A 23,807-nucleotide genomic window follows, 5' to 3' on the forward strand; every position below is an offset into this window, starting at 1 on the left:
GAAATTATCATGTGTGAAGCAGGATTAGATCCAGAGAAAGGAGGCATGAAAATGGGAGGAAGGAACATCAACAATTTTAAATATGCAGATGACACCATCCTATAAACAGAAAATAGCAAAGACCTGGAATGATTACTAAAGAAAATCAAGGTAGAACATACAAAAACAGATTAACCAAAAATGACCATGGATGATCTACACAACTTTAAATGGATGATAAAAACATTGAAATAGATCAAGATTCTCCACGTTTTCATTCAGTTATATATTGGAATTGATATTGCAGTCAAGAAATCAGAAGAACAGGACTTAGAAGGGCAGTTATGGAGGAACTTGGCAAGATGTGTAAAGATATATCATTGAATACTAAAGTTAGGATTCTCCATGCTATTGTATTTCATATTTTTATGTATAGTTTTGAAAGTTGCACAATGAAGAAAGCTAATAGGAAGAAAACCAATTAATTTAAAATCTGATGCTGGAGAAGAGATTTATGAATGCTGTGGACTGCTAAAAATGCAAATAAATGGTTCCTAAAGTAAATTATCTATCTATCTATCTATCTATCTATTTATTTATTTACAGTATTAATATTCCACCCTTCTCACCCCGAAGGGGACTCAGGGTGGATCACATTACACATATAAGGCAAACATTCATTGCCTTAACATTGAACAAAGACAAAGACAAACGCAGGCTCCGAGCTGGCCTCGAACTCATGACCTCTTGGTCAGAGTGATTTGTTGCAGCTGGCTGCAGCAGGCTGCTCACCCGCCTGCACCACAGCCCGGGCTTCTTATTATTATTATTATTATTATTATTATTATTATTATTATTATTATTATTATTATTATTACCCTGCTTTATCTCTCCCGCAGAATACTCAAAGCAGCTTAACGTAAAAACGTCAGCATACCATATAAAATATACAAAGATGCAAATATTAAAACAGCATTAAATGTCATTAGTATTAAAAAGAATTCAGATTCAATCTATAAAAACATATAAAACCACAGCTACCACTGACATGATCTTAAAAAGCCTTTTTTTTAAAAAAAAGGCTGCCTGAATAAAAAGGTTTTAGTCTGCTGCCAGAAGGACAGCAGCGAGGGAGCCATTTTGGCTTCCCTGGACAGGGAGTTCCAGAGTCGAGGGGCAGCCACCGAGAAGGAGGCCCTCTCTCTCTCATTCCCACCAACCAAGCTTGGGATGGAGGTGGGACTGAGAGAAGGGTCTCTCTTAAAGATCTCAGGGCTTGGGCAGGCTTGTAGAAGGGAATGCGATTAGCCAAATAGACTGGACCTGAATTGCAAATCAAGCCTGAGCTCTCCCTAGAAACCAAGATGATCAAACTGAAAAGATGTGACTCTCTAGAAAAGATAATAATTCTACGTAAGGTAGAAGGCAGAAGGAAAATGGGAAGACCGCATTTCAGATGGATAGATTCAGTGAAGGAAGACCCGAGTGGTGCAGTGATGAAAGGTTAATATGGAAGTCTCCCATTCATAGAGTAGCCACAAGCTGAATTCAACTTGATAGCAGTTAACAACAAGAAGTGTGGCACCAGTGGAAGTTTCTCCCCTTTTTCTTTCTGTGTGATGCACAGAAAGGCACCGTTTAACATCACCCCGAGAGCAGAGAAAAGTATAAAGGTCCCCTGGCCCATTATCTTCCTCATTCTGATGTGTGGTATTGTATTTCTGTTTATATCAGAGGGGTCAAACCTGTGGCCCTCCAGATGTTTGGGACTCCAACTCCCAGAAGCCCTAGACAGCTTGTCTAATGACCAGGAATTCTAGGCATTGAAGTGCAAAATACCTGGAGGGCCACAAGTTTGACACTACTGATTTAGACTACAATAGTTATTTCTTACTTGGCACCCTGACACAGAAACAAGCATATGCAAAATATACGCAGATGTCCCCTCTTTTATCTTTGCCCACCCCACAATTCCCTATACACACCAATCTTTCCATCTCAACCCCAGGTCTCTCTCTCTTTTTTCAAACACGATAGAAGTGACAGAGACTCACCATGAGAACACAATTCACTGGTGCAATTGCGGGTCTCTAGTTCAGGTCCCTGGCACTCGTCTCCACCATTCCGGGGCACTGGATCCGAGCACTCACGACTACGCCAGTGTGTACAGTCTGCACCACACACAGACCATATGCTCCAGGATGCCCAACCACCAGGCACTGTCAGATAGGACAGGAGGCAGTAAAGAGGCTTAGACAAACCATAATACAAACCAAAGGGGTTTCTGCAATTTCACAAAGGGGACCCTCTCTGTGTCCTTTTATTCCTCCATTCACCAACATCCTAGCTCCTCCCTCTACCCCAGCATCTTTCTCTCTCTTTCTCTAGTCAAATGATTGAAGTAACTTCAAGGGCCTTAAAACACTGTTGGGATACATTGGGAGAAGAGAGACTGGGACTGCAGAGCTTATGGTTGGCTCAGAGAAACCACCTAAACTAGGAAAGGGAGTCCTTTCTTCATGCCTCAGAAGAACAATGGCTCAGATATGGGAAGGGGAACAAACACAGACACATGGGTGGATGTGGGGAAGACAGGTAGATGGTGGGGAGGCAAGGCAAAGGATGGCTGCCCAAGGCAGGAAGTGAGTATTGGTTCAAACAGAGATGAACGAAGACACAGAAAGATCAGTCTCAGACGCACACAAAACCATTCTGGATCCATAGTCAACTAAGAAAGATTGATCTTGAGAAAGGACAAAGGCAGCGGTGCCTTGATGGCCAGTGTCCTATGGGCAGAGCTGTGTGAAGGAGACCACTCATTCTGAACCCAGAGCCAAAACAGAAAGGATTGTTAGGAAATGTGAATAAAAAACTTGAGCAAAAGTGCTCAGCCTATTCTGGGCTTATTGTGGGTTTACTCCCAATAATTTTTTTTAGTGGGAACTCTGAGCAAATTCTTATGTCTGGGTTGAGGGACCTATCACTCTCATGCATTGTTTCATCCCAATTCACAGCAGTTCCAATGGAAGAAGGAATGGTATGTCATCAATAACTGGAGGGCCAACAAGTTCTTCCTAGTCCTGACTTGGGGGGTGAAAGTGAGCACAGCAAACAAGAATTGTGGGAGTAAGTGCACAGTTATGGGCATGGGCAGTACCTGGGCACAGGGTGGCGCAGGAACTTTTCTGCACATTCTGACCCTCACAGAAGGCCCCCCCGTTGAGTGGCGTTGGGTTGGTGCAGCTCCGGCTTCGCTTCTGCCAGCCCCGTCCACAGCTGGTGCTGCAGGGTGACCAGTCCGTCCACGTCGACCAGCCACCATTCACTGGGGGGAAGGGACAGCATCAGCTAGAGCTCCCAAGAGACAGGCCAATGACTGGGAGGGCCAAGGGCTGAGTGGATATAGCCACCCCCATCTGGAGAAGAGTGACTTCCAGGGTTGGAGGAGAAGTTGAGCCCTTTGGGACTTTGGGGAGGGGTAAGATGACTGGCTCTGGGATTTGCACTTTCCTTTTGTGTATGCACAGTTTGGGGAAAATACACAGGAAAACATGGGGGGCATATGTAGGAGGAGTCACAAGCAAAGGGGTGAACACTTGGAGGAACGGGGAGGAGGGGGTCATGCAGTTTTCCTCTGTGGGATTCTGCAGAAGAAACAGTTGCTCCCTGATTACTTTGGCAATACCCTTCCACTAAGACTGGAGTTCTTATACTCCAAGTATCTCACTCAAAACAATTTCCTCCAAGATACCAGATATATTCTTAGCACAATTCCTTTAACATCACACCCCAAAGCAGCTTGTGCTCCAGAACTCAAACTTCCCAGATCTGTTATCCTTCAGGTATGTTAGAGTACATCTCCCACCAATGGCCATACTAGCTAAGAATGATGGGAGATCCAAGACATCTGAAGGGTGTTAGGTTAGGGAAGGTTGCATAACTCATTTCACCCTCTAATCTAAAACTAATCCAATATCTGGGGCTTAGAGCAGGACAGGCTGCACACATCCCAACCCACTGGATCCCTGACCTGAGGTCTTAAGTAGAGATTGCTATTCCCCACTGGTCCCCATTTTTCTCCCCGATGAGTCCCTACCATAGACAGTGATAGCAGCAGATGAGCTACGACGTCGGGCCACAATGTTTTTGGCCACACAGGTATAGTTGCCCGTGTCTGCCAGGCGAGCCTGCTTCAGCACCAGGCTGTGCTCTAGGGTGATATAGAAATTGGGGTCCAGGGCTGGGTCCACAAGCTCTTCATTGCGTAGCCACTCGACCTGCAGGAGACATAAGTCATGAATCAGAAGGGTTGTGAGTCACTCTGCTCAGGAGCCTTTAAGGACACTATGGCTCTGAAGATGTCTCAGAGGGAAACACGTCCTGGCACTGACCTAGTGAGAGACTGACATGTCAGTCAGCAGGGCAGGGAAGGGGGCTCCAAAAATGTGAGTTAATGAGCTCTGCAGACAGATGAGCTGGAGTTAATCAAGCAAAAATGGTCAATATGTCAGGCAAGAGTTGCCACAAGCCCAACCCAAATATTCTGCAGCTGTTGCATGATGGTAAAGCCAGGGAAGTGGGAGATAACTGGAGGCTAGTATGTGCATATCATGTGTGATGATGCCTGTCAAACTACTTGGGACTTTGGCCCAATCTATGTCATGACATTGTATTACTGCCCCAGGGACAAGTCTATGGGACTAGTACTCACTTCAGCTGGTGGGATCCCCTCTGGAGGTCGGCAAGGCAGTACAATCCCTTGCTCAATGGAGACCTCTTTGGCCAGAGGCTCCTGCTCAAAGTTCTTCCGCAGATCTAGAAAGAAAAAATGCTCAAAATGGTGCGACAATGACACCTGCAAAGACCCCCTTGTCACATGAAACTACTCATCTGTTACACACAGACACATCTACATCTGGCCAACACCAGTGTCCAAATGTTCATTACCCCAAAGGGCCATTGTCATGTTCTAAAATTCAGCTGTGAAATTTGAGTCGTGGTTAATCCATTATAACCATCAATTATATTGGGTGCCCTGGCCAGGAGGAAAGGTAACTTGAAAGATAATGATCATAAGGCTTGTGGGTAGGGATTGCAGGTGATCAGAGGTCCTAGATAGGCCTCCTGTGGCAGTTAGGCAGACAAATAAAGTGTCACTCACAGGCAATGCGCACATAAGCTTTCTGGCTCTTGGTTGTGCCAGAAGTGCTCCATGCAACACACTGGCACCAATACTCTTCTAAGCCAAAGATCTTCTCCACTTGCTGCCTAGAGATGTCAATCCGTACCTCCATAAGCGGCAGGTCTGTCAAAAGGACACAGGAGCAAGAGGGAAAGGGAAAAAAAGATCACATGGTGAAATTGCTCACTAGGCAGCACTGTATAAACAGAAAATCTGTGGAGGTGTACAAAATGAAGAGAACATTGTGTGATGATCCATGGGCCTTGTAGTCCTGCTCAGGACATTGTAATTCCTGATGAAGATGAAAACTTGGGTTTTTTACCTTCCCAGTCTGAACTGGATTCCTCTCAGCCAGATCTTTCCCAGGCAGATCTGGGAACCTTGCACCTGCAAGAAAGTTGTCTCCCAGAAGTATGTCAAACAAGCCCAGAGCCTACTTCTCCCGTGTTCTTGCGCCGGGAGTTTTGTAAACAACAGAGAAGTTTGGATTCAGCTTCGCGCAGGAGTGCGAGGATTGCAGCTAAGAATGTAGCCAATTAAGACTGCTTCTCGTGAGAATCTTTAAGGAGTTTAACATCTGGTCTCAGAGTTTAGCTTTCGTTTCTGATTCCCAGAGAACTGCTTCGGTGGGAAAGTTAGACTCTATATAGATGTTTTACCCGCGTAGTAACTTCGCGGAGTCAATTCGTCAGCCTACGGAGCGGGTTGTGTCTGGACAGCGCGCTCCGATTCAAGCCTCGCTCCTGCTCAAGCCTTGCCTTGCTATCCAGCCTTCGCCTTGCTTCCCAGCCTTTGTTTATCTACGGACTTTGCCTTGTTTCCCAGGACCAATCCTTGCCTTGTTCCACGGATTTTACCAAGTTATTCCACGGACCTTGTTCTTGTTCCTAGTTACCTTGTTCCACGTTTTAAGCCTTGTTTCAAGTATCAAGTTATTTCCTAGCCTTGCTCAAGTTTATGGACTAAAGGACCTTGTCATCTCCCCTCACTTTGCTTGGCAAAGTGAGTGTTTCGGTTATTGGATTACAACTTTGGACCTTAATATTTCATATTGGACATTATTTCCTTGGACTAATTTTGACCTTTCCTGAAAGGTCTGCTTCTGGACTATCTTTTACATTTGCTTTTACTAACTTTATATATTTCCTTAATAAAGATATTAGATAGAATCTGGCCTCTGCGTATGGTTATCGGTGCTCTGTAGCCTGGGTCGTGACAGTTTGACTCCGCCACCCTAAGCACCAATTAACCTCGGCCAGAATGTCTACCGGAACCGTGCCCGGTGGGCAGCCACTGAGCTACACCATCAGCAAGGACGAAGTGGATCGCATCCGCGACAGACTCAACGCCCAGGATGGAGAAATAAAGGGCTTGCGGGAGCGCGGAATCCGCCTCCCGGCCATGGCGTTGCCTACCAAGTTTACTGGAGAAGCTTCTAAGGTTCATGTTTTCCGTCGCCAATGTCAAGCTTATCTAGAGGCCCGTGATGCCGAGTTTCCCCAAGAAGACATCAAAGTGGCATGGGTTTACAGTCTTCTAGACGGGCCAGCGGCCAGCTGGGCGACGGCACTGTTCGACCAAGCCTCTCCACACCTAAGATCAGCGCAACACTTCTTGGACCACCTCAAGGAGACTTGGGGAATCGAGGACAATTTGGAGGCAGCCGGTCACAAACTCCGTCGCCTTTTCCAAGGAGACAGACCTATGTCTCAGTATATAGCCGAGTTCCGAGTGCTGGCCCACAACACCGGCTGGAACGATGTAGCCCTCAGAGGACAATTCCGGGAGGGTCTCAACATTGAAATGCTGGAAGAAATCTCCAAGGTGGATCCTCCCCAGACCCTCGAGGCACTCATTGATCAATGTTTACGGGCTGAAGTCATGATTGCCAACAGGAAACAGTGGGTTCGAGGCCAGGGCAGTAGAGCCGGGGCAAAACCCCCCGCTCCCGCCAGCGTTCAGCCACGTCCAGTGTGGAGACCCCCACCGCCAACCCCATACCCCAGAGGAGGCGAGGAGGTGCCGATGCAGTTGGGCAATGTGCGTCCCAGACTAGATGCCGCCGAGAAGGCCCGTCGGCAACGCTTAAACCTCTGCTGGTACTGCGGGAACGGGGGCCACTTCGCCAGAGAGTGCCCAGCCAAAGGGAAGCCGGCCGCCCGTCTTGCGGCGGCGTCCTCCACGGAGACGAAGGCGTCTGAGCCGACTGGCACACAGCCGGCGGGGGAAGCCAACGACCGGGTGTAGAGAGGCTCGCCAACCCGGTCAAAAAATCCATTCAAGAGCCGCCAACCGGGGTCCTGTTCCTTCTCGTGGTCACATTATGGTCAGCAAAAAGGGGACCCGTCATGATCCACGCCATGATAGACTCTGGAGCTACCAACAATTTCATTGATAGAGAGTATGCCGACTCTCTGGGATTACAATATCATGATTTCAAGAATGCCCGTGTGGTGCAAGCCATAGACGGCCGCCCCCTCAAGACGGGGCCCGTAAGTCAGTGGTCGGAACCCACCAGGATGTGGATAAGGGAACATATGGAAGAGATTTCCTTCTTTGTTACCGAGGTCCCCCATTTCCCTGTGATTTTGGGAATTCCATGGCTGACTCTCCACGACCCTAACATTTCCTGGTCCAACAGAGAACTGCAGTTTGCTTCACCGTACTGCCAAAACCATTGCCTCGTAGCCAAGGTCTGCCATGCCACAGACACCGAGCCCATCATCACCTTGCCAAAGAAGTACTCCGAGTATTGGGATGTATTCAATGAGAAAGAAGCCGAAAAATTACCCCCACATAGACCTTATGACTGTGCCATTGACTTGGTGGAGGGGGCCTCGATCCCGCGAGGGCATCTCTACTCCCTGACTGAACCAGAGCAAGAAGCTCTCAGGGAATTCCTAGAGACAAACCTTCGCAAGGGATTCATCAGACCCTCTCAATCCCCAGCCGCCTCCCCAGTGATGTTTGTGAAGAAGAAGTCAGGGGAACTACGCTTGGTGGTGGACTACAGAGCATTGAACAATATCACCAAGCGGAACAGCTATCCCCTGCCCTTAATCTCGGATCTACTGGACCGGCTTCGAGGAGCCAAGGTTTACACCAAGCTGGATCTTCGGGGGGCTTACAACTTAGTTCGCATCAGGGAAGGGGACGAGTGGAAGACCGCCTTCCAGACCAAATTCGGATTATTCGAGTCCCGAGTTATGAATTTCGGTTTATGCGGAGCTCCCGCAACGTTCCAGCATTTTGTCAATGACATTTTTCAGGACTATCTAGACAGGTTCTTGATAATCTACCTGGACGATTTTTTGGTGTTTTCTAGATCACAATCAGAACATGAGAACCACGTCAAAATGGTGTTACAACGATTGCGGGATCATGGACTTTATGCCAAGCTGGAAAAATGCGCCTTTGATCTACAAGAGGTAGATTTCCTTGGTTACCGCATCTCGCCTCTAGGGCTTTCCATGGATCCAGCCAAGGTTTCAGCAGTATTGGAATGGCGGGCGCCAACTAACAAGAAAGAGGTGCAGCGTTTCTTGGGGTTCGCGAACTATTACCGCAAGTTCATTCCAGATTTTGCCCGCTGGTCCGACCCCATCACTAGCTGCATCCGTGGAAAGCAGCCTTTCCGCTGGACTGATCAAGCAGAGAAAGGGTTCCAGCAACTAAAGAAACTATTCACCTCCCAGCCAATTCTACAGCACCCAAATCCTGGAACCCCTTTTGTGGTGCAAGCGGACGCCTCTGATGTGGCAATTGGGGCTGTACTCTTACAACCGGTGGGAGATCACCTCCATCCCTGTGCCTTTTACTCTCGTCAACTAACCACACCAGAGAGGAATTACACCATTTGGGAAAAAGAACTACTGGCCATAAAGGCAGCCTTTGAAACTTGGAGACATTGGCTAGAAGGGGCCAAATTTCCCATTGAAGTCCACACTGATCATCGTAATCTAGAACATCTAAGAACTGCCCGCAAACTAAATCAGAGGCAGCAACGTTGGGCTTTATTCTTTGAACGTTTCAACTTCCAGATCCATTATGTGACCCCAGCCCAAACCAAGCAAGCAGACGCCCTGTCACGTAAACCGGAATACGCTGCAGGACGCAAGGAGACCTTTGAATCCCAACTACTACAACCCGAGAACTTTGCCACGCTCACAGTGGGGAACACCAAATCCACTCCCATTGATTCAACTCCCTCTACTCCAGGACCCATCTGTGCTCAAGAAATCAGGGCTAGTCAGCAAGCAGATGCCTGGGCGCAGGACCAACTTCGTCAAGGTCTGCATTTTCCCTTTTCGCTTAAAGATGGACTACTTTGCTATAGAAATCATGTTTATATCCCACCCGGACCGGGCAGGGAAAAAGCGCTTCGTCTGTGTCATGACTGCAAACCAGCAGGGCATTTCGGACTATTTAAAACCATGCATCTGATCCTAAGGGATTTTTGGTGGCCCAAGATCCGCAAAGATGTGGAAAAATATGTCAACACCTGCCCAGTATGCCAGCGCTCCAAGATAAGAAGGGAGAAACCCTCAGGGCTTCTACATCCCCTTCCTACCCCATCTCGCCCATGGGAAATAATTTCTGCGGATTTCATCACTGACCTACCACCTTCCTGTGGATTCACCACGATCCTAGTGGTGGTGGACCTTTTCACCAAGTTAGCCCATTTCATACCCTGTGAAGGTCTTCCCACGGCCAAAGAGACTGCAGATCTATTCCTCCAACATGTTTTCAGACTACATGGATTGCCCAAGAGTTTAGTCACAGACCGTGGATCTCAATTCACCTCTCGTTTTTGGAAGGCGCTACAAAAACTATTGGGCATAGACTCTCGCTTATCTTCAGCTCATCATCCCCAAACAGATGGGCAAACGGAGCGCACCAATGCCACTTTGGAGCAGTATCTTCGCTGTTATGTAAACTACCAACAGGACAATTGGGCTTCTCTGTTACCACTGTCAGAGTTTGCTTATAACAATGGAGTTCAAGCTTCTACAAAAGAAACGCCGTTCTTTGCAAACTACGGCTTCCACCCACGTTTCTTTCCCCCTGTCATTGAAACTTCAGAAGTTCCCGCAGCAGAGGATTGGCTGCAGGAACTCACAGCGGTACAACAACTTTTGCTCCAGCAACTGGACCAAGCCAAGGAGGACTATAAACGCCACGCTGACAAACATCGCCAGCCGGGCCCCGAAATCAAGGTAGGAGATCGGGTTTTCCTGTCCACTCGCTTTCTGCCCTCCCACCGCCCTTGCCGGAAGTTAGATGCCCGTTTCATTGGCCCCTATCCAGTGGTGGCGCAATTAAACCCCGTGACTTTCAAACTCCAACTTCCGCGTTCAATGCGCATCCACCCAGTGTTTCACCGTTCCCTGCTCCTTCCGGCGGATGGTGTGCGTCCTGATACAGACCAACCGGCCCCCCCTCCTGTTTTGATGAATGGGGAGGAGGAGTTCGAGGTTGAGGACATTTTGGATTCTCGCTTTCACCGCCGCCGCCTGCAATATCTCATTGACTGGGTGGGTTTTGGCCCTGAGGAGCGCTCTTGGGAAGACGCCTCCACAGTTCACGCTCCTGATCTAACCCGTCGCTTTCATCAGACCTATCCCACCAAACCGCGGCCTCGCGCTTCGGGGAGAGAGTCCCAGTTTGGGAGGGGCCTTGAGGAGGGGGATAGTGTGATGATCCATGGGCCTTGTAGTCCTGCTCAGGACATTGTAATTCCTGATGAAGATGAAAACTTGGGTTTTTTACCTTCCCAGTCTGAACTGGATTCCTCTCAGCCAGATCTTTCCCAGGCAGATCTGGGAACCTTGCACCTGCAAGAAAGTTGTCTCCCAGAAGTATGTCAAACAAGCCCAGAGCCTACTTCTCCCGTGTTCTTGCGCCGGGAGTTTTGTAAACAACAGAGAAGTTTGGATTCAGCTTCGCGCAGGAGTGCGAGGATTGCAGCTAAGAATGTAGCCAATTAAGACTGCTTCTCGTGAGAATCTTTAAGGAGTTTAACATCTGGTCTCAGAGTTTAGCTTTCGTTTCTGATTCCCAGAGAACTGCTTCGGTGGGAAAGTTAGACTCTATATAGATGTTTTACCCGCGTAGTAACTTCGCGGAGTCAATTCGTCAGCCTACGGAGCGGGTTGTGTCTGGACAGCGCGCTCCGATTCAAGCCTCGCTCCTGCTCAAGCCTTGCCTTGCTATCCAGCCTTCGCCTTGCTTCCCAGCCTTTGTTTATCTACGGACTTTGCCTTGTTTCCCAGGACCAATCCTTGCCTTGTTCCACGGATTTTACCAAGTTATTCCACGGACCTTGTTCTTGTTCCTAGTTACCTTGTTCCACGTTTTAAGCCTTGTTTCAAGTATCAAGTTATTTCCTAGCCTTGCTCAAGTTTATGGACTAAAGGACCTTGTCATCTCCCCTCACTTTGCTTGGCAAAGTGAGTGTTTCGGTTATTGGATTACAACTTTGGACCTTAATATTTCATATTGGACATTATTTCCTTGGACTAATTTTGACCTTTCCTGAAAGGTCTGCTTCTGGACTATCTTTTACATTTGCTTTTACTAACTTTATATATTTCCTTAATAAAGATATTAGATAGAATCTGGCCTCTGCGTATGGTTATCGGTGCTCTGTAGCCTGGGTCGTGACACATTGGAAGTTGTCTTAAAACAGCCTGAAGGTGCTAGATGGGGAACTATTCCCACAAATCTAACAATCTATCTATCCAAGTACATCAAATTTCATACTAAACAACAAAGTCAGAAACAAAAGTGAACAAAAAACTCATAAGTAAAACGCACAACAAAACCAAACCATGTTAATTCTCTATATCTATATCAAATATACCATTCATTATACAGTAATTTACCAACCATCCACATTTCCAATTCATATTCTTTTCTAGAACTTGTTCTCTTTACAATTATATCAATTTTCAATTTCAAAAAATATATTGCCAAAGATGAATGATTTGACTTGATTGTCCTGTTATTTCTATATTTGCATTTGCAAGAAGGATGAGGGAAGAAAAAAGAAAAGAGGAAAAAAGTAACAGAATTTTTAATACAAACCATTTTTTATTTTTGCATGAGCTTTTTTTCACTTTTTTATGTGCAGTACAGAATGCATCTGAGGAAGTGGGTTTATTACCACAAAAACTCATGCAAAAATAGTCTTCAAGATGCTACTACCTTTTTTCTCTTTTTCCTTTCCTTTCATTCTTCCTTTTTACGCTGTAAGAGAGTATCGGTAATACAGCTTTGAAAGCTGAAAAAATGGAAACCACATTCTCTCTTGATTCATAGCTGAACCTAAACTGGAGTTCAAGGATGGAGTGCAAAATTTAACTTCCTGTTAACCTCTGCTTTCATTGTGAATAGTCAAAGAGCTTTTTAAGCTCTTACAGTTGCAAATCTATTGGCAATTCTCAGGAACCAGAGGGCTTGCTGAATGTGATTTTTCATAATCAGGGTAAGGGGTTTAGTGCACTGAATACATTCTTTCTCTTCCCCATAATTACAGAAACAGAATAAATTATGCAAAATTGTAACCATCATCAATTATGTACAGTACAAAAAAAAACTACAGAAATTTGCATAATCAACATCAGTCACAGAATTCAAATGTTGAAGCTGCAGAATTTTTGTTATTACAGTGCAGGACTCTGGTTGGTTGGTTTTTAATGTACAAAAGCTGTAGAACAGCAGAAAGCCCTGGCCTCACCTACCTATCATAGAATCTCCTCAGTATCTCCCAAGGGCCAGCTGTGACCCTGGTACTATTTTTGTCTTTATTCAGAGAACAGCAAATCAAGAGAACATGGAACAAGAACGAACAGAGGTGCGCTTTTTAAAGGGAATCTTGACTTTTCCATCTTTCTTGTTAGGTTTTCTCAACCTTCAGTCTGAATCTTGTTCTGGTTAGGATGATGTGTTGAGGTCTAACTTGTCAGTGGTACCTACCTAAAAAGATTTCATCCTGCCTCTGTAGGATTGAACCTGAGGGATGCTGCTGCCAGTATTTAACTATATGAGGACAAGGAGATGTTGAACGCATCTTGTGTGAGCTCCACAGAACTATACATTTATCTGTACAGTGTACCAGAGCTGGTTTAATACTTGACTCCTTTTTTGAAAATGATTTTTATCACTCAGCACTTTCATCGAAGTACAGTTTTGTAAAAATCCATTACAGTTAAAGCATATCTTGGGGAAATTCTTTTTTGGATTGCAACTTCCAGAATCCCACCGCCAGGATGATCAATAGCTATCCTGGCATGAAGACCCGTGACAGCTGTAGTCCAAAAAAGCGACATTTTCAAGCTCTGAGTTAAGTTGGTTTGAACTAAATGTCAGTGCCAGAATGGAAACTAATGCTCCACCACTCTCTCACAAAGGTTGCCATTCCCCAACTCCCTTTCCATCACTCACCAGTGCTTTTGTCCTTGCTGCGTTGTATGATGTGGTCACCCTGGTGCACCCACTCCCCATTGCACTTGAAGTAAATCTGGGTGGCAGGCACAGCCTTGCAGGCCAATGTCACTGGTTTGTTCTTAACAATATAAACATCCTCAGGTTCCAGAAGGAAATGAGGGAGCAGGTCTGAGGTGGAGCCAGGCATGGGGATGGGAACTGTGGCACTTTGCTGGGCACCTGGACAGGGTGAACAGAGAGGAAGGAGTTAGAAACCAGCATAATAGCAAGCCAAGATCATTCAGCCTTCTGCCATAGGTCCTGTGAAGATTCCCACAGATTTGGGGGATTAACTTCAGTGGCTCTTGTGATTGGTTCCCCTCCCATCATTGGAGCTTACAACCCCTCTCACATTGTTACAATGCACACAATCAACCCTGCCCCCCCCCCAAAAAAAATTAAGTAATGTATGCAGTGAATGTACACCTTCCTTCAATATGGAATTATGCTTCTAGATCAGAAGGCATATGGAGCCTAATTCACCTTTAAAGCAAAGAAAACTTCATTTTAACCTGAAAATGCATTTTTAAAACTGGTATTTTGCCAAATTCAGCAGGGGGGATATTCTGTTGCCAACTCCTGCAGTAAATCTAACCAATTCCTTGTTGAGATTACATAGTCTTTCATTCTGTCTCAAGTTATGGTGCCGTTGCTCCTCTGGTCACTAGACCCACTGATCAAACTTTTTTCAGTTAAAGAGAAGGCTTCATCTTCCCTTCACTGTAATCAGGGTAAAGGCAGCTCTGTGGGGATCTGAGCTAATTACACAGTTAATTGGTTTGTAACATTAATGGAAGTAACTGCAGCAGGCATTCTTGACCACAATGCTTTCCACACAAACAGCTCAGGTGGTCACCTTGTCAGGGCCCTTCTACATTGCCATATAATTCAGATTATCAAAGAAGAAAATCCACATTATCTGTTTTAAACTGGATTATCTGAGTCTACGCTGCTATATACTCCAGTCCAAAGCAGATAATCTGGATTTTATACAGCTGTGTAGAAAAGGCTTCAGGCCCCTTTTACAGTGTCCTTATATCCCAGGATCTGATCCCAGATTATTTTATTATTCCAAATTATATGGCAGTGGAAAATTTTATAATCCAGTTCAAAGCAGATAACCTGGGATATAAGGACAGTGTAGAAGGGGCTTCAGTCTTCCAAATAGCAGTGGGAGTAAAGACAGTGGAAAGTCCAAATGGTACTATGTTCCAGCAAATATTCCCAGTCCTTGACGCTGGGTATCCTACAATGTTAAGGATTACTATAAATGTCAAAACACTTTTTAAAAAGTAATGATAAATAAAGAAGTAAATATCAACAATTATTCTATGCCATACATCATTTTACATTTGCTCCATGATGATATATCAATAGGGATAATCAGAGACAAAAGACAAAGGCAGTCTCCTTAAAGCCAATGCTTCCCAGAGATGGTGTCATAGTAACAATGATGGGTACTGGCCCCTTCTACACATCCATCTTATCTGTTTGAACTGGATTATATGGCAGTGTAGACTTTCAAAAATCCAATTCAAAGCAGATAATACGGATTATCTGCCTTGATATTCTGGATTATATGGCAGTGTAGAAGTATCAGTGTATATCTGCTTTATCACTGAAGATAAAGGTGAATGAGCATGTGCCCTACTACACCTCAAAGGCTATTAGTTATTTTGGCATTTGGCTGCACATGCACTCTAACCAGGACATTCACAATATCAGCAGCATATGTAGTTCCAGTTACACCTATTGGTATTGGGTATTTGAGGTCTCAGTATAGAAATTAGCATTGCTATAGCAGCCTTTGGGAGTGGTGGCATTTGATTTGGCTTGTAATCATTTGAGCATTGGGTTAAAAATCTCTGCTGAGCCATGGAAACTCACTGAGTGGCCTTGGGCAAGCCACACTCTCTCAGCCTCAGAAAAAGGCAATGGCTAATCTCTTCTTCTTCTTCTTTTAAAATATTTATTGTGTAAAGATGGCATACAGAATGTAAAAGAAAATAAAAGAAATACATCAGATACACATAATACAAACACATTCATCTACCATACTCACCCCTCCTCCACCTGTGAACCACCACCCAATGGCCAATCTATTCTGAATAAGTCTTGCCCAGAAACCCCTGTGATAGGTTCACTTTAGGTTCACTTTCTTTTCACAGTTAGGTTGTAAATATTCTGCAGTTTCCGGTAGAGACAGGTGAACAACCTATGTATTATTGTGATATACAGACAGACTTGGTGTTCAGATTTAGATTCCCATTTCTATGTCTTAAATCCAACCCTTACCTTTGAGGTAGATGATAGTGTCATCATCTGATAGGCTGACAAAACCAATAAATGCAATTCATACTACTATGGTTTCATGGAGAAAACCAGTGCAGCGTAGTGAGCTAGAATGGAGAAGATTCACATTCAAAATGCCACTCAGCCACTTGGCTCAGTCCAAACAACTAATTGTATTTTACTTTTTATACCGCACATCCCTTTTCTACTATTCCCCCATTACAGTTTTGAAAAGAAAACCTTTTAGGCTGATACAAGAATGGCATAAAATATGAAAAATGCCATTTAAAGTTAGGTTTCAAAAGTAACCTAACTCAAAAGTAACTAGTCACTGTTTAGTCTTTACAGGTATAAAATAACTTTATTCTTCATACACTTGAAATATGTTGCCCAACAGTTCATTAGTTACAGGGAACTGCATTAACTATTGCTTCCAAACTCAGCCTAATGCAGGGTTGTGTGAACTTCTTGGAAGAAATCTGTAAATTTTGTACCTTAATTCTTATTTAAAAGGACCCATGCCTTTCTCTGAGTAGAGCAATGAAGGTGAGAGTTTAGTTCAGGTGTGAGTAAACTTTGGCCCTCCAAGTGTTTTGGACTACAACTCCCACCATTCCTTTTGGAAAGGGCCTGAGGCTGTTGGTGGGAGTTGTAGTCCAAAACACCTGGAGGGCCAAAGTTTGCCCATGCCTGGTTTAGTCTGTCCAGAGAAAATCTAAAAGAAGCACCAATTGCTTATAGCCTTTTTGAATGCCTGGATGGGGAAAAGGGAGCAGCAGCCAGGGGATGCTCACTCTCTAAGCTGGCATTTGTGCCTTCCCCTCTCAGTGGAACAGCCTTTGACATATCCATGAGCCATATCAAAATTCATAACTTTTGTCTCTAAACCTGCCTTTGACTCATACATGAGGTCAACTTATACATAAGTATACGTATATGGTATTTACCCAGTCTTGCCACAGTGACAACTGGAATCATCTCCTATATGTTTAATGGTTGTGAAGAAGAGAGAATTTCAGGAGCTATTGGCTTGTATTTTGGTTGTGTGTCAAGCAATACTTGCTAACACACCATCTTCTACACAACCATTAAACATACTGGAACCCTTTCCAGTTTTCATTATGGCAAGCTGTTTTCTTTTCCCATGTTGAGAAAGGAAAGGCACCAGGTTACTTTGCAAACATTGTAATGGCTAATGATCCAAATTACTTTCTGTGCCTCACATAGTAATGTTTTTAAATTCAAGTCTTAAATAAGAAAACAGTGCAATAGATATTCTATTGAGAATATGGGTGCTGCTAGAGCCATCCATGAAACGCATATCTGATACATAAAGAATGCCCCTTCCCATCTTGTCCCAGTGCCCTCAGCAAAGTCCTGGTTCTCTCTTCCCACCACCCCTTTCACGATCCCCACAGTGCCCCCTGCATCAGGGCTGCAAGCAGCTGGCACTGCTGACAAGAAGCCGCCCCCCTTTGCCATCCCAGCCTCCACCGGGTCTAATCCATCACGGCAGGAAATGCTGCACGGCAGGCGCCCAGTGAACCTGTGCCGATCCCTCATGTCTGCATTTAACTGCTAATGAAAAAGAAATGTAGTGTGACCAATAAGGGACATAGCTCACTTCTCCGGGGGCCTCGTCTCGTCATGCCATGCTGAGCTGATCCCGCTCCCTCCCCTCTGCCCCTTCCTCTGCCTCGCACAGCCATTTGACTGCTGTGGCTGCCACCACTGGCAGACCAGGCTTCTGAGTAGGAAGGGCAGTGCCACCAAGCCCTGAATGGACAAGGGAAGAGCTATGGCCACATTGCTCTTGGTTGCCTGGGGCCAGCAAGGGCCTGGCTGCAGCACTGCCTGCAGGTGAAGCTTCATTTACTCTAGCCCTGGCTACAATGAGACCAAGCAAGCAAGAGGAGGAATCACAGAATCATAGACTTGGAAGAGACCACAAGGGCCATCCAATCCAAGGAAGGGCTGTACAGCCAGCCCTACAGATTTGCTGGAGCTAGGGGCAGAGGACCCCCTGCCAAAATGAAAAACCACAAATAATGACATCACTGGTATTTTAAAAAAGAATCTCAGGGAACACCTCTCTAGGAATATCTAGCTTTTCCTGGGCGACTCTATGGTCAACTTTGGCCAGGTTGTACTGGAGGACCAAGGGATTCCCATAGAGGTGCTCTCCAACTCTTCCAACCAGCCAACAAGCGAACCCCTTTCAGCTATATTGGGGGCTTCCCCTTGCATTCAGCATCTGTTGCTACAACCTCAACTTCTGCTTTGCACATCAGCAGCCCCCTCCTCCCTTTTCTGCAGGGTTGTTGTTCCATTTCACATCAGCCAAAGGCTTGATGTGACAGGAGACCACAAGACCACTCGCTCCTTTAATGGTTCTATATGTACAAAAAGGAATTACCAGCCCTAGTGGCAGGTTTTCTTGCTTCTGCAGCATCACAATATGATAAGCAGGCAATGTCTGCCCAAATTACACTTGGTACACAGTTGTTAAGTGTACAGGAGCCACATCTCTCTCTCTTTTTTGCATGTGGTTCTTCTTCCTCAGTCTCAGTTACTGCCTTCCCTTCCTGCTGCTTCACCCTGATAAGTCTCCCCCTCCTTCTCGTTACTTCATGGCCTTAGGCCAGGCTGCTGCTATTTCCATTCATTTCCTTCACCCAGTTTAAGCTTATCCCATCCGGACCACCTTTTACAATCAATGTGCATCCATGTACAAACATGCATGCAACCAATGAGCCAGGCCACAGCAAAATAGTTTGATGCCTGAGGCAGATGGTGCTGACCCCCCCCCCCCCCAATGTGTATAAAAGCTAATGGTAGGGTGTGTGTTTTATTAAAAACAACTCAAATGTCTTGCCCTTTGGCAACAAAATATAACAGCAATGAAGTAAATCTTGTCATTTAACTGTCATTTCATGAGGTTCAAGATTGGTTTCAGGCAGCTGTTTCACTCTGGCCATTGGTAGGGCTGCTTCTGGCAATGACACTGAATTAGCTTCCATATGCTTTCAGGTGTGTTTCCTTGCAATGAGTTCTCAGTGGTTGCTGTGTATGGTTAAAATGGAAGGAGTCTTAAAATGGAAGGAAAGAATCCTATAGGAATCAGGTCTTCCTTCCACTTTCTTTCATCCCCAGTATAAAGTAGGCTCATATCCTATTGCCCTTCAACTTTTTGAAAAAATCATGAGAGATCAAGTCACAACATTCCTGACATCCCATTGAATTTGGTCTTTACACCAGGCAGGAAAGCTGTGTTTGAATTACCATCATGTGTTTAAGATAACAGTGTTCCATGGTTTAATATTTTGTTGCATTCTGCCTTTAGAGGAGGATTTTGCCTGGAAAGTTCCTCATAAAATCTTAGAAAATGAACAACCTGAACCAAGACCTGAACCATAGTGTGGCCTTGGGCCCTGCCTCTTTCCTTCAGCCTAACCCAACATCAAGAGGCTCTTGTGGAGATGGCAAGAGAGCTATGTATGCTTCCTTGTGCTGAGTAGAGAGGAAAGGCCAGGTATATAACCAATTTACAAACTAACGAATGTCATCCTGACCTCCTGGGAGGCAGGTTGGGGTTTTAAAAAGGAATAGAGAATCTATACAGTCCTATTTCTGTCCTCTCTAATCCCATGAGCATTTGGAAGAAGCCATTTTATTTCCAGTGTGAAAATCAAAAGCTGGGATTTAGAAACAATATATTATGAGCATACAGGATGGTTTTATGATGCAACAGGCCAACATGGACACCTTTGAAAAGAGGCTTTCAATGTACCATAGATCTTTTAAGTCCTGGTTCACTACTCTGTTTAGATCTGCAAGTCTAAATCAATGTAATTAGTAAATCAATAGACAAATCTTTAATTGTTGGTTAACATTTGCCCTGAAGTTAACTGGTGAAGCTGAGAGGCTCAATGGCCCAGTGGCAGCCAGTGGACTCCATGTCAGGGGTGTGGGAAATCCACTCTAAGGGTATATCTTACATTGTAGAATGATGCCATGGCTCAACGTTATGGAAGTATAGGAGTTGTCGTTTGGGAAGGCGCTAGCACTCCTGGACAGAGGAGGCTAAAGACAGTGGATGCTACATGACTCAAGTGGTGTCAAATTGCATGAACTCTATAGTATAGATGCACCCTGGAACAGATTCACTACATGCTTGATATGGGAACCATCATTTGCCCCTGCAACCAACTGAAGAGTCTAATTTTGCCTTGCACCAGGCAAGAGGAGAAGGCATGCGAGTGGTTAGGCAGCAGCAATGAGGGTCCAGCAATTTGATTCATTCTTGCTGCCTCTGAGATTGTGGAAAGCAACCATCACCTCTTGAGTGTACATTTTTTGGTAACTCCCACTTTCACAAAGCATTAAGATATTTTTGTCTGACTCAGTACAATGTTGAGAAAGGAAAATTTTTCCACAAGGTGCCAATGCACATGGATTGGGCATGGATGTGCACATTTGCACGTGGAAGTGCATTGCAGATGTGAATGCAAATGTGGATTTGATTGCACACACAGTTCCACAATATTTCAATTCAGCAATGAAGTGATATTGCACAATGGTAGTGTAAAGTTATGCTACATCCTCTCGGTGTAGAATTTCATGTTATTAAAACCTAGGGCAATTTTTTTAGCTAAAAAAACAAAACCCTGAAGGTAGTTACATCATTCTGTATCTAAAGCTAACACTACCAGAAATTTGCACTTCAGGGTAAAACCTGAAAGCTTTCATTCTAGTAACTAAAAGAACCACAGACATAAGAAATATCAGTAGCGATACAGCTTTAAATTTGAATTCTCAGCACTGATGGGATTTGAACTTATGAAACCATGTTTTGGCTCGGGTGTGTTGCTATTATAGGGAATACTATCTGCCAGACTGCCAAACTGAAGAGAGGGGAAAATGCATTAACGACAGCTTTTCTCTCTAATGATGCATGGCAGAGGTTTTGTTTATTAGATTGTTAGCTACCACACATTTTTAAAAAACCAGCACCCTTCCTTTTTTTTGTTCCCCAAAGACTCCAGATGGCCATTTTGATCACTCACAAGCCCATTTAATCACTTTGATTCTAGCTAATGAATCACACAGGTTGCTGTACTTTTGCACACTTTGGACACAGCAATTTCAGGACCAACGTATCATTCTTCTGTGTATACACTTCTTGCACAACCATATTGCCCATTCAACCATCTCTGTTTAAAATTGTGTTGAATTGTATTTTAGTTTATAATTGGAAGTTTTTAATTATGGTTTTATGTTGTATTTAATGCAATATTTGCTATGGGAGCCATCAAAAAAAACTTGTGGTGTGAGTGTGCTATAAATACAGTCAATAGAACAGGAAAGTCAAATAAACAGAAATGCTTTCCTTCCTTAAATGCACACATCCCAATTCTGCCATCCTCTCCATGTTTTGATTGTCTTTTCACAACTAGAACAAATTGTATCCCATGCCCAGATACAAAGAATTGTGCAGTTATTGTAAAGGAAGAGGTGGGAGGAAAGATGTAGAGAAAGAAAGAAAAAAAAGAAAGACGGGAGGGAGGGGGAGAGAGAGGGGTGGGTGGGTGGGAGGGAGAGCGAGGGCTAACAATTGCCTGCCAGTGGTTGCACTATTATCTGCCTGCCTCTGACTGGGGGTATTTTCCCTGCCCATGATTGGCGATGGCTACCCAGAGGTGATTGAAAGGCAAAAGTGCCTGGCCCAAGGCAACACAGCCACTGCATTCCAAGCAAAAGTTTTTTAATAGCGCCGTGGGCTAGGCTCAGGGCAAAGGTTGATCTTTCTGCAAAGAGTCCTGAGGCTCTGGCTTCCTGCTACATAAATCTACATCCCTCATGGTGCATTGCACCAGATCACATGAAAGTGGTTAGGCTTATATTAGGTTAGGCTATTTGTTTATCTAGCACAGAGTTAGGAAAATTTATGTTTATGAAACTACACCTCCTAGAATTTCCTAGGCAAATGGCTACTAATCTGAATAGCTTAGATTTCTGGGACTTGTAACCCAAAGAGGAACCTTTCCCTTCCAAGTTCTGGTCAAGCCCATTGTAGTATTTTGACACTCTCCCCTCAATCTGATGTCCTTCATGTGGCTCATGCTACAGCTCCTTTCACCTCCCGAAGAGCTGGTGGGTTGTAGTCCAGTCTTTTTGGAAGTCATGAAGATGCAGAAGGTTGATCATCTCTAAAAGCTATGACTTTACTCTGGAATCAGGCCTTTAATGAAATTAATACAAGAGCGATAGGTGCCTTAGTAACATCTGGGGATGAACTTTTCTTATGGTCAAGTGGCAATGGGAATTATAAGGGCTTCGGTTTATGTTCATTTAGTTTTTAACTATACCTAAAGTGCTGATTGTATCTTAAAAGCAGGATGGACTCCCCTCTTCATCTCCTTACTAGAGCTAATATTTTAAAGGTTTTGTTGTACCATTCAGACCCTAATCCGAGGCATCAGTTACCTCCACTCCTCCAACTCCATTACCCATCCAGAGACCACTAGAAGTAACATGCTTGCTGGCCATCCTACAAATGATACTAACTGGACATACAAGTAACAGAGCAAGGGATGACCTGCCTATCAAGCAGTGGATGAATCCATCATTCCTCATGACCTGCAGAGATACCATACCATGTAATAGAGTCATGTCATGGCTGTTGTATTTGGTTCTTCTATGGAAGATTAGAGGAATCATCTTCCTATGGGAGGAATAATCTTTCAAAGGCATCTGCCTTCATACCTCAAGAGAGAGAAGTCCAGAGACACATCCTGGAGGGAAACTATATAGAGAATGTGGATAGTGGGAGGGATCAGAAAGGCTCCCTTCCCCCAGCCTCAGAGACTGGGCTCTCCCTCCAGCAGCAGCTAATAAAGCCGAGTCCTAAATAAGCATTTGATTAACAAATGCTAAAGCGGCGATTGTGTCACTGTGCGGAGCTGTAATTGCTGCTGATAATTGGCTGCTTAGAATTTAATAAGCAATTAAACAGAATGGAATTCAGGGGAATTAATGCCGAGCATGCTCCCCGCCTGCTCCCCGCCCACCTGTATGTACACTTTCCACCTGCTCCCCACATACCCTGCTCTCCAGCCAGCAGATTGCTGCCCACCAGCTTCCCATGTGTATTGCCTTCACCTGGAACTTTCCACATGTTCTCCTCGTGCCAGAATTCCCACACCCTCCATACAGTTTTGGAAGCCTGACAGCAAAGTGATGTCCTTTATATTCCTGACAGACTTCAAATACATATGAGTCACTCACATGCGTCCTACAGGTTGTCCATGTTAGATTGTGCACAGATGGTCTTGAACCTGCTTCATACTCAGGCCACTCCAGACACTCAAGGCATGTCCCTGTCACCAAGCCACATTGTGTGTACCTCCATATATCCCATGCTCACCTGCAACAGGTTTCATGCAGCTCTGTGTTCCTCTACATCCACTTCCCAAGCTCTAGATTAAACTACACACATGGCTCTTTGCATTCCATAGGTTGCCTGAATAATTAATTGATAATTGCTTGGCAATTTCACCAAAAGCTCTTTCTTCCTCAAACTGATGTGTTCTCGATGTATTGGACTACAACCTCACCATCTCCATCCAAGATGTCCAGTAAGAATATTGTTTTTAATCCAAAATAGCTGGAGGGCACCAATTCTGGAAAAGGGTTTCATACTAAAGCTAGGGAGACCAAGTTTCAAACTAGGGATAGACAAACTGAAAAGAAAAGAAAAAGAAAAGAAAAAAAACCAATTTGGTTTAAATTATGAAAATGTTTAAGCCCAGCCTAGTGATACGTATAGGAATGATGCCCACGCTAGTACAGAGCAAGCTAATCTCTA

The 23,807-nt window shown here is 44.7% G+C and overlaps 1 protein-coding gene across 3 annotated transcripts in view; it reads right to left on the reverse strand.

Annotated features, from left to right (window-relative positions):
• The window catches only part of unc5a (unc-5 netrin receptor A), a 133,434-nt gene that overhangs the window by 16,137 nt on the left and 93,490 nt on the right, over nucleotides 1-23,807 (reverse strand). Inside the window, exons 2-7 of one of the 3 annotated variants that reach the window (XM_062970193.1) lie at nucleotides 13,607-13,828; nucleotides 5,141-5,284; nucleotides 4,691-4,794; nucleotides 4,076-4,256; nucleotides 3,137-3,304; nucleotides 2,034-2,198 (exon numbers count right to left, since the gene is read on the reverse strand). In XM_062970193.1, the coding sequence (XP_062826263.1) occupies nucleotides 2,034-2,198; nucleotides 3,137-3,304; nucleotides 4,076-4,256; nucleotides 4,691-4,794; nucleotides 5,141-5,284; nucleotides 13,607-13,828 (984 nt within the window). The remainder of the gene's footprint in view (nucleotides 1-2,033; nucleotides 2,199-3,136; nucleotides 3,305-4,075; nucleotides 4,257-4,690; nucleotides 4,795-5,140; nucleotides 5,285-13,606; nucleotides 13,829-23,807) is intronic. The other 2 variants (XM_062970195.1, XM_062970194.1) reach the window with 2 other exon arrangements.

This window comes from Anolis carolinensis, chromosome 2 (genome assembly GCF_035594765.1).
Source record: "Anolis carolinensis isolate JA03-04 chromosome 2, rAnoCar3.1.pri, whole genome shotgun sequence".
In the NCBI taxonomy this organism is placed as follows: Eukaryota; Metazoa; Chordata; class Lepidosauria; order Squamata; family Dactyloidae; genus Anolis; species Anolis carolinensis.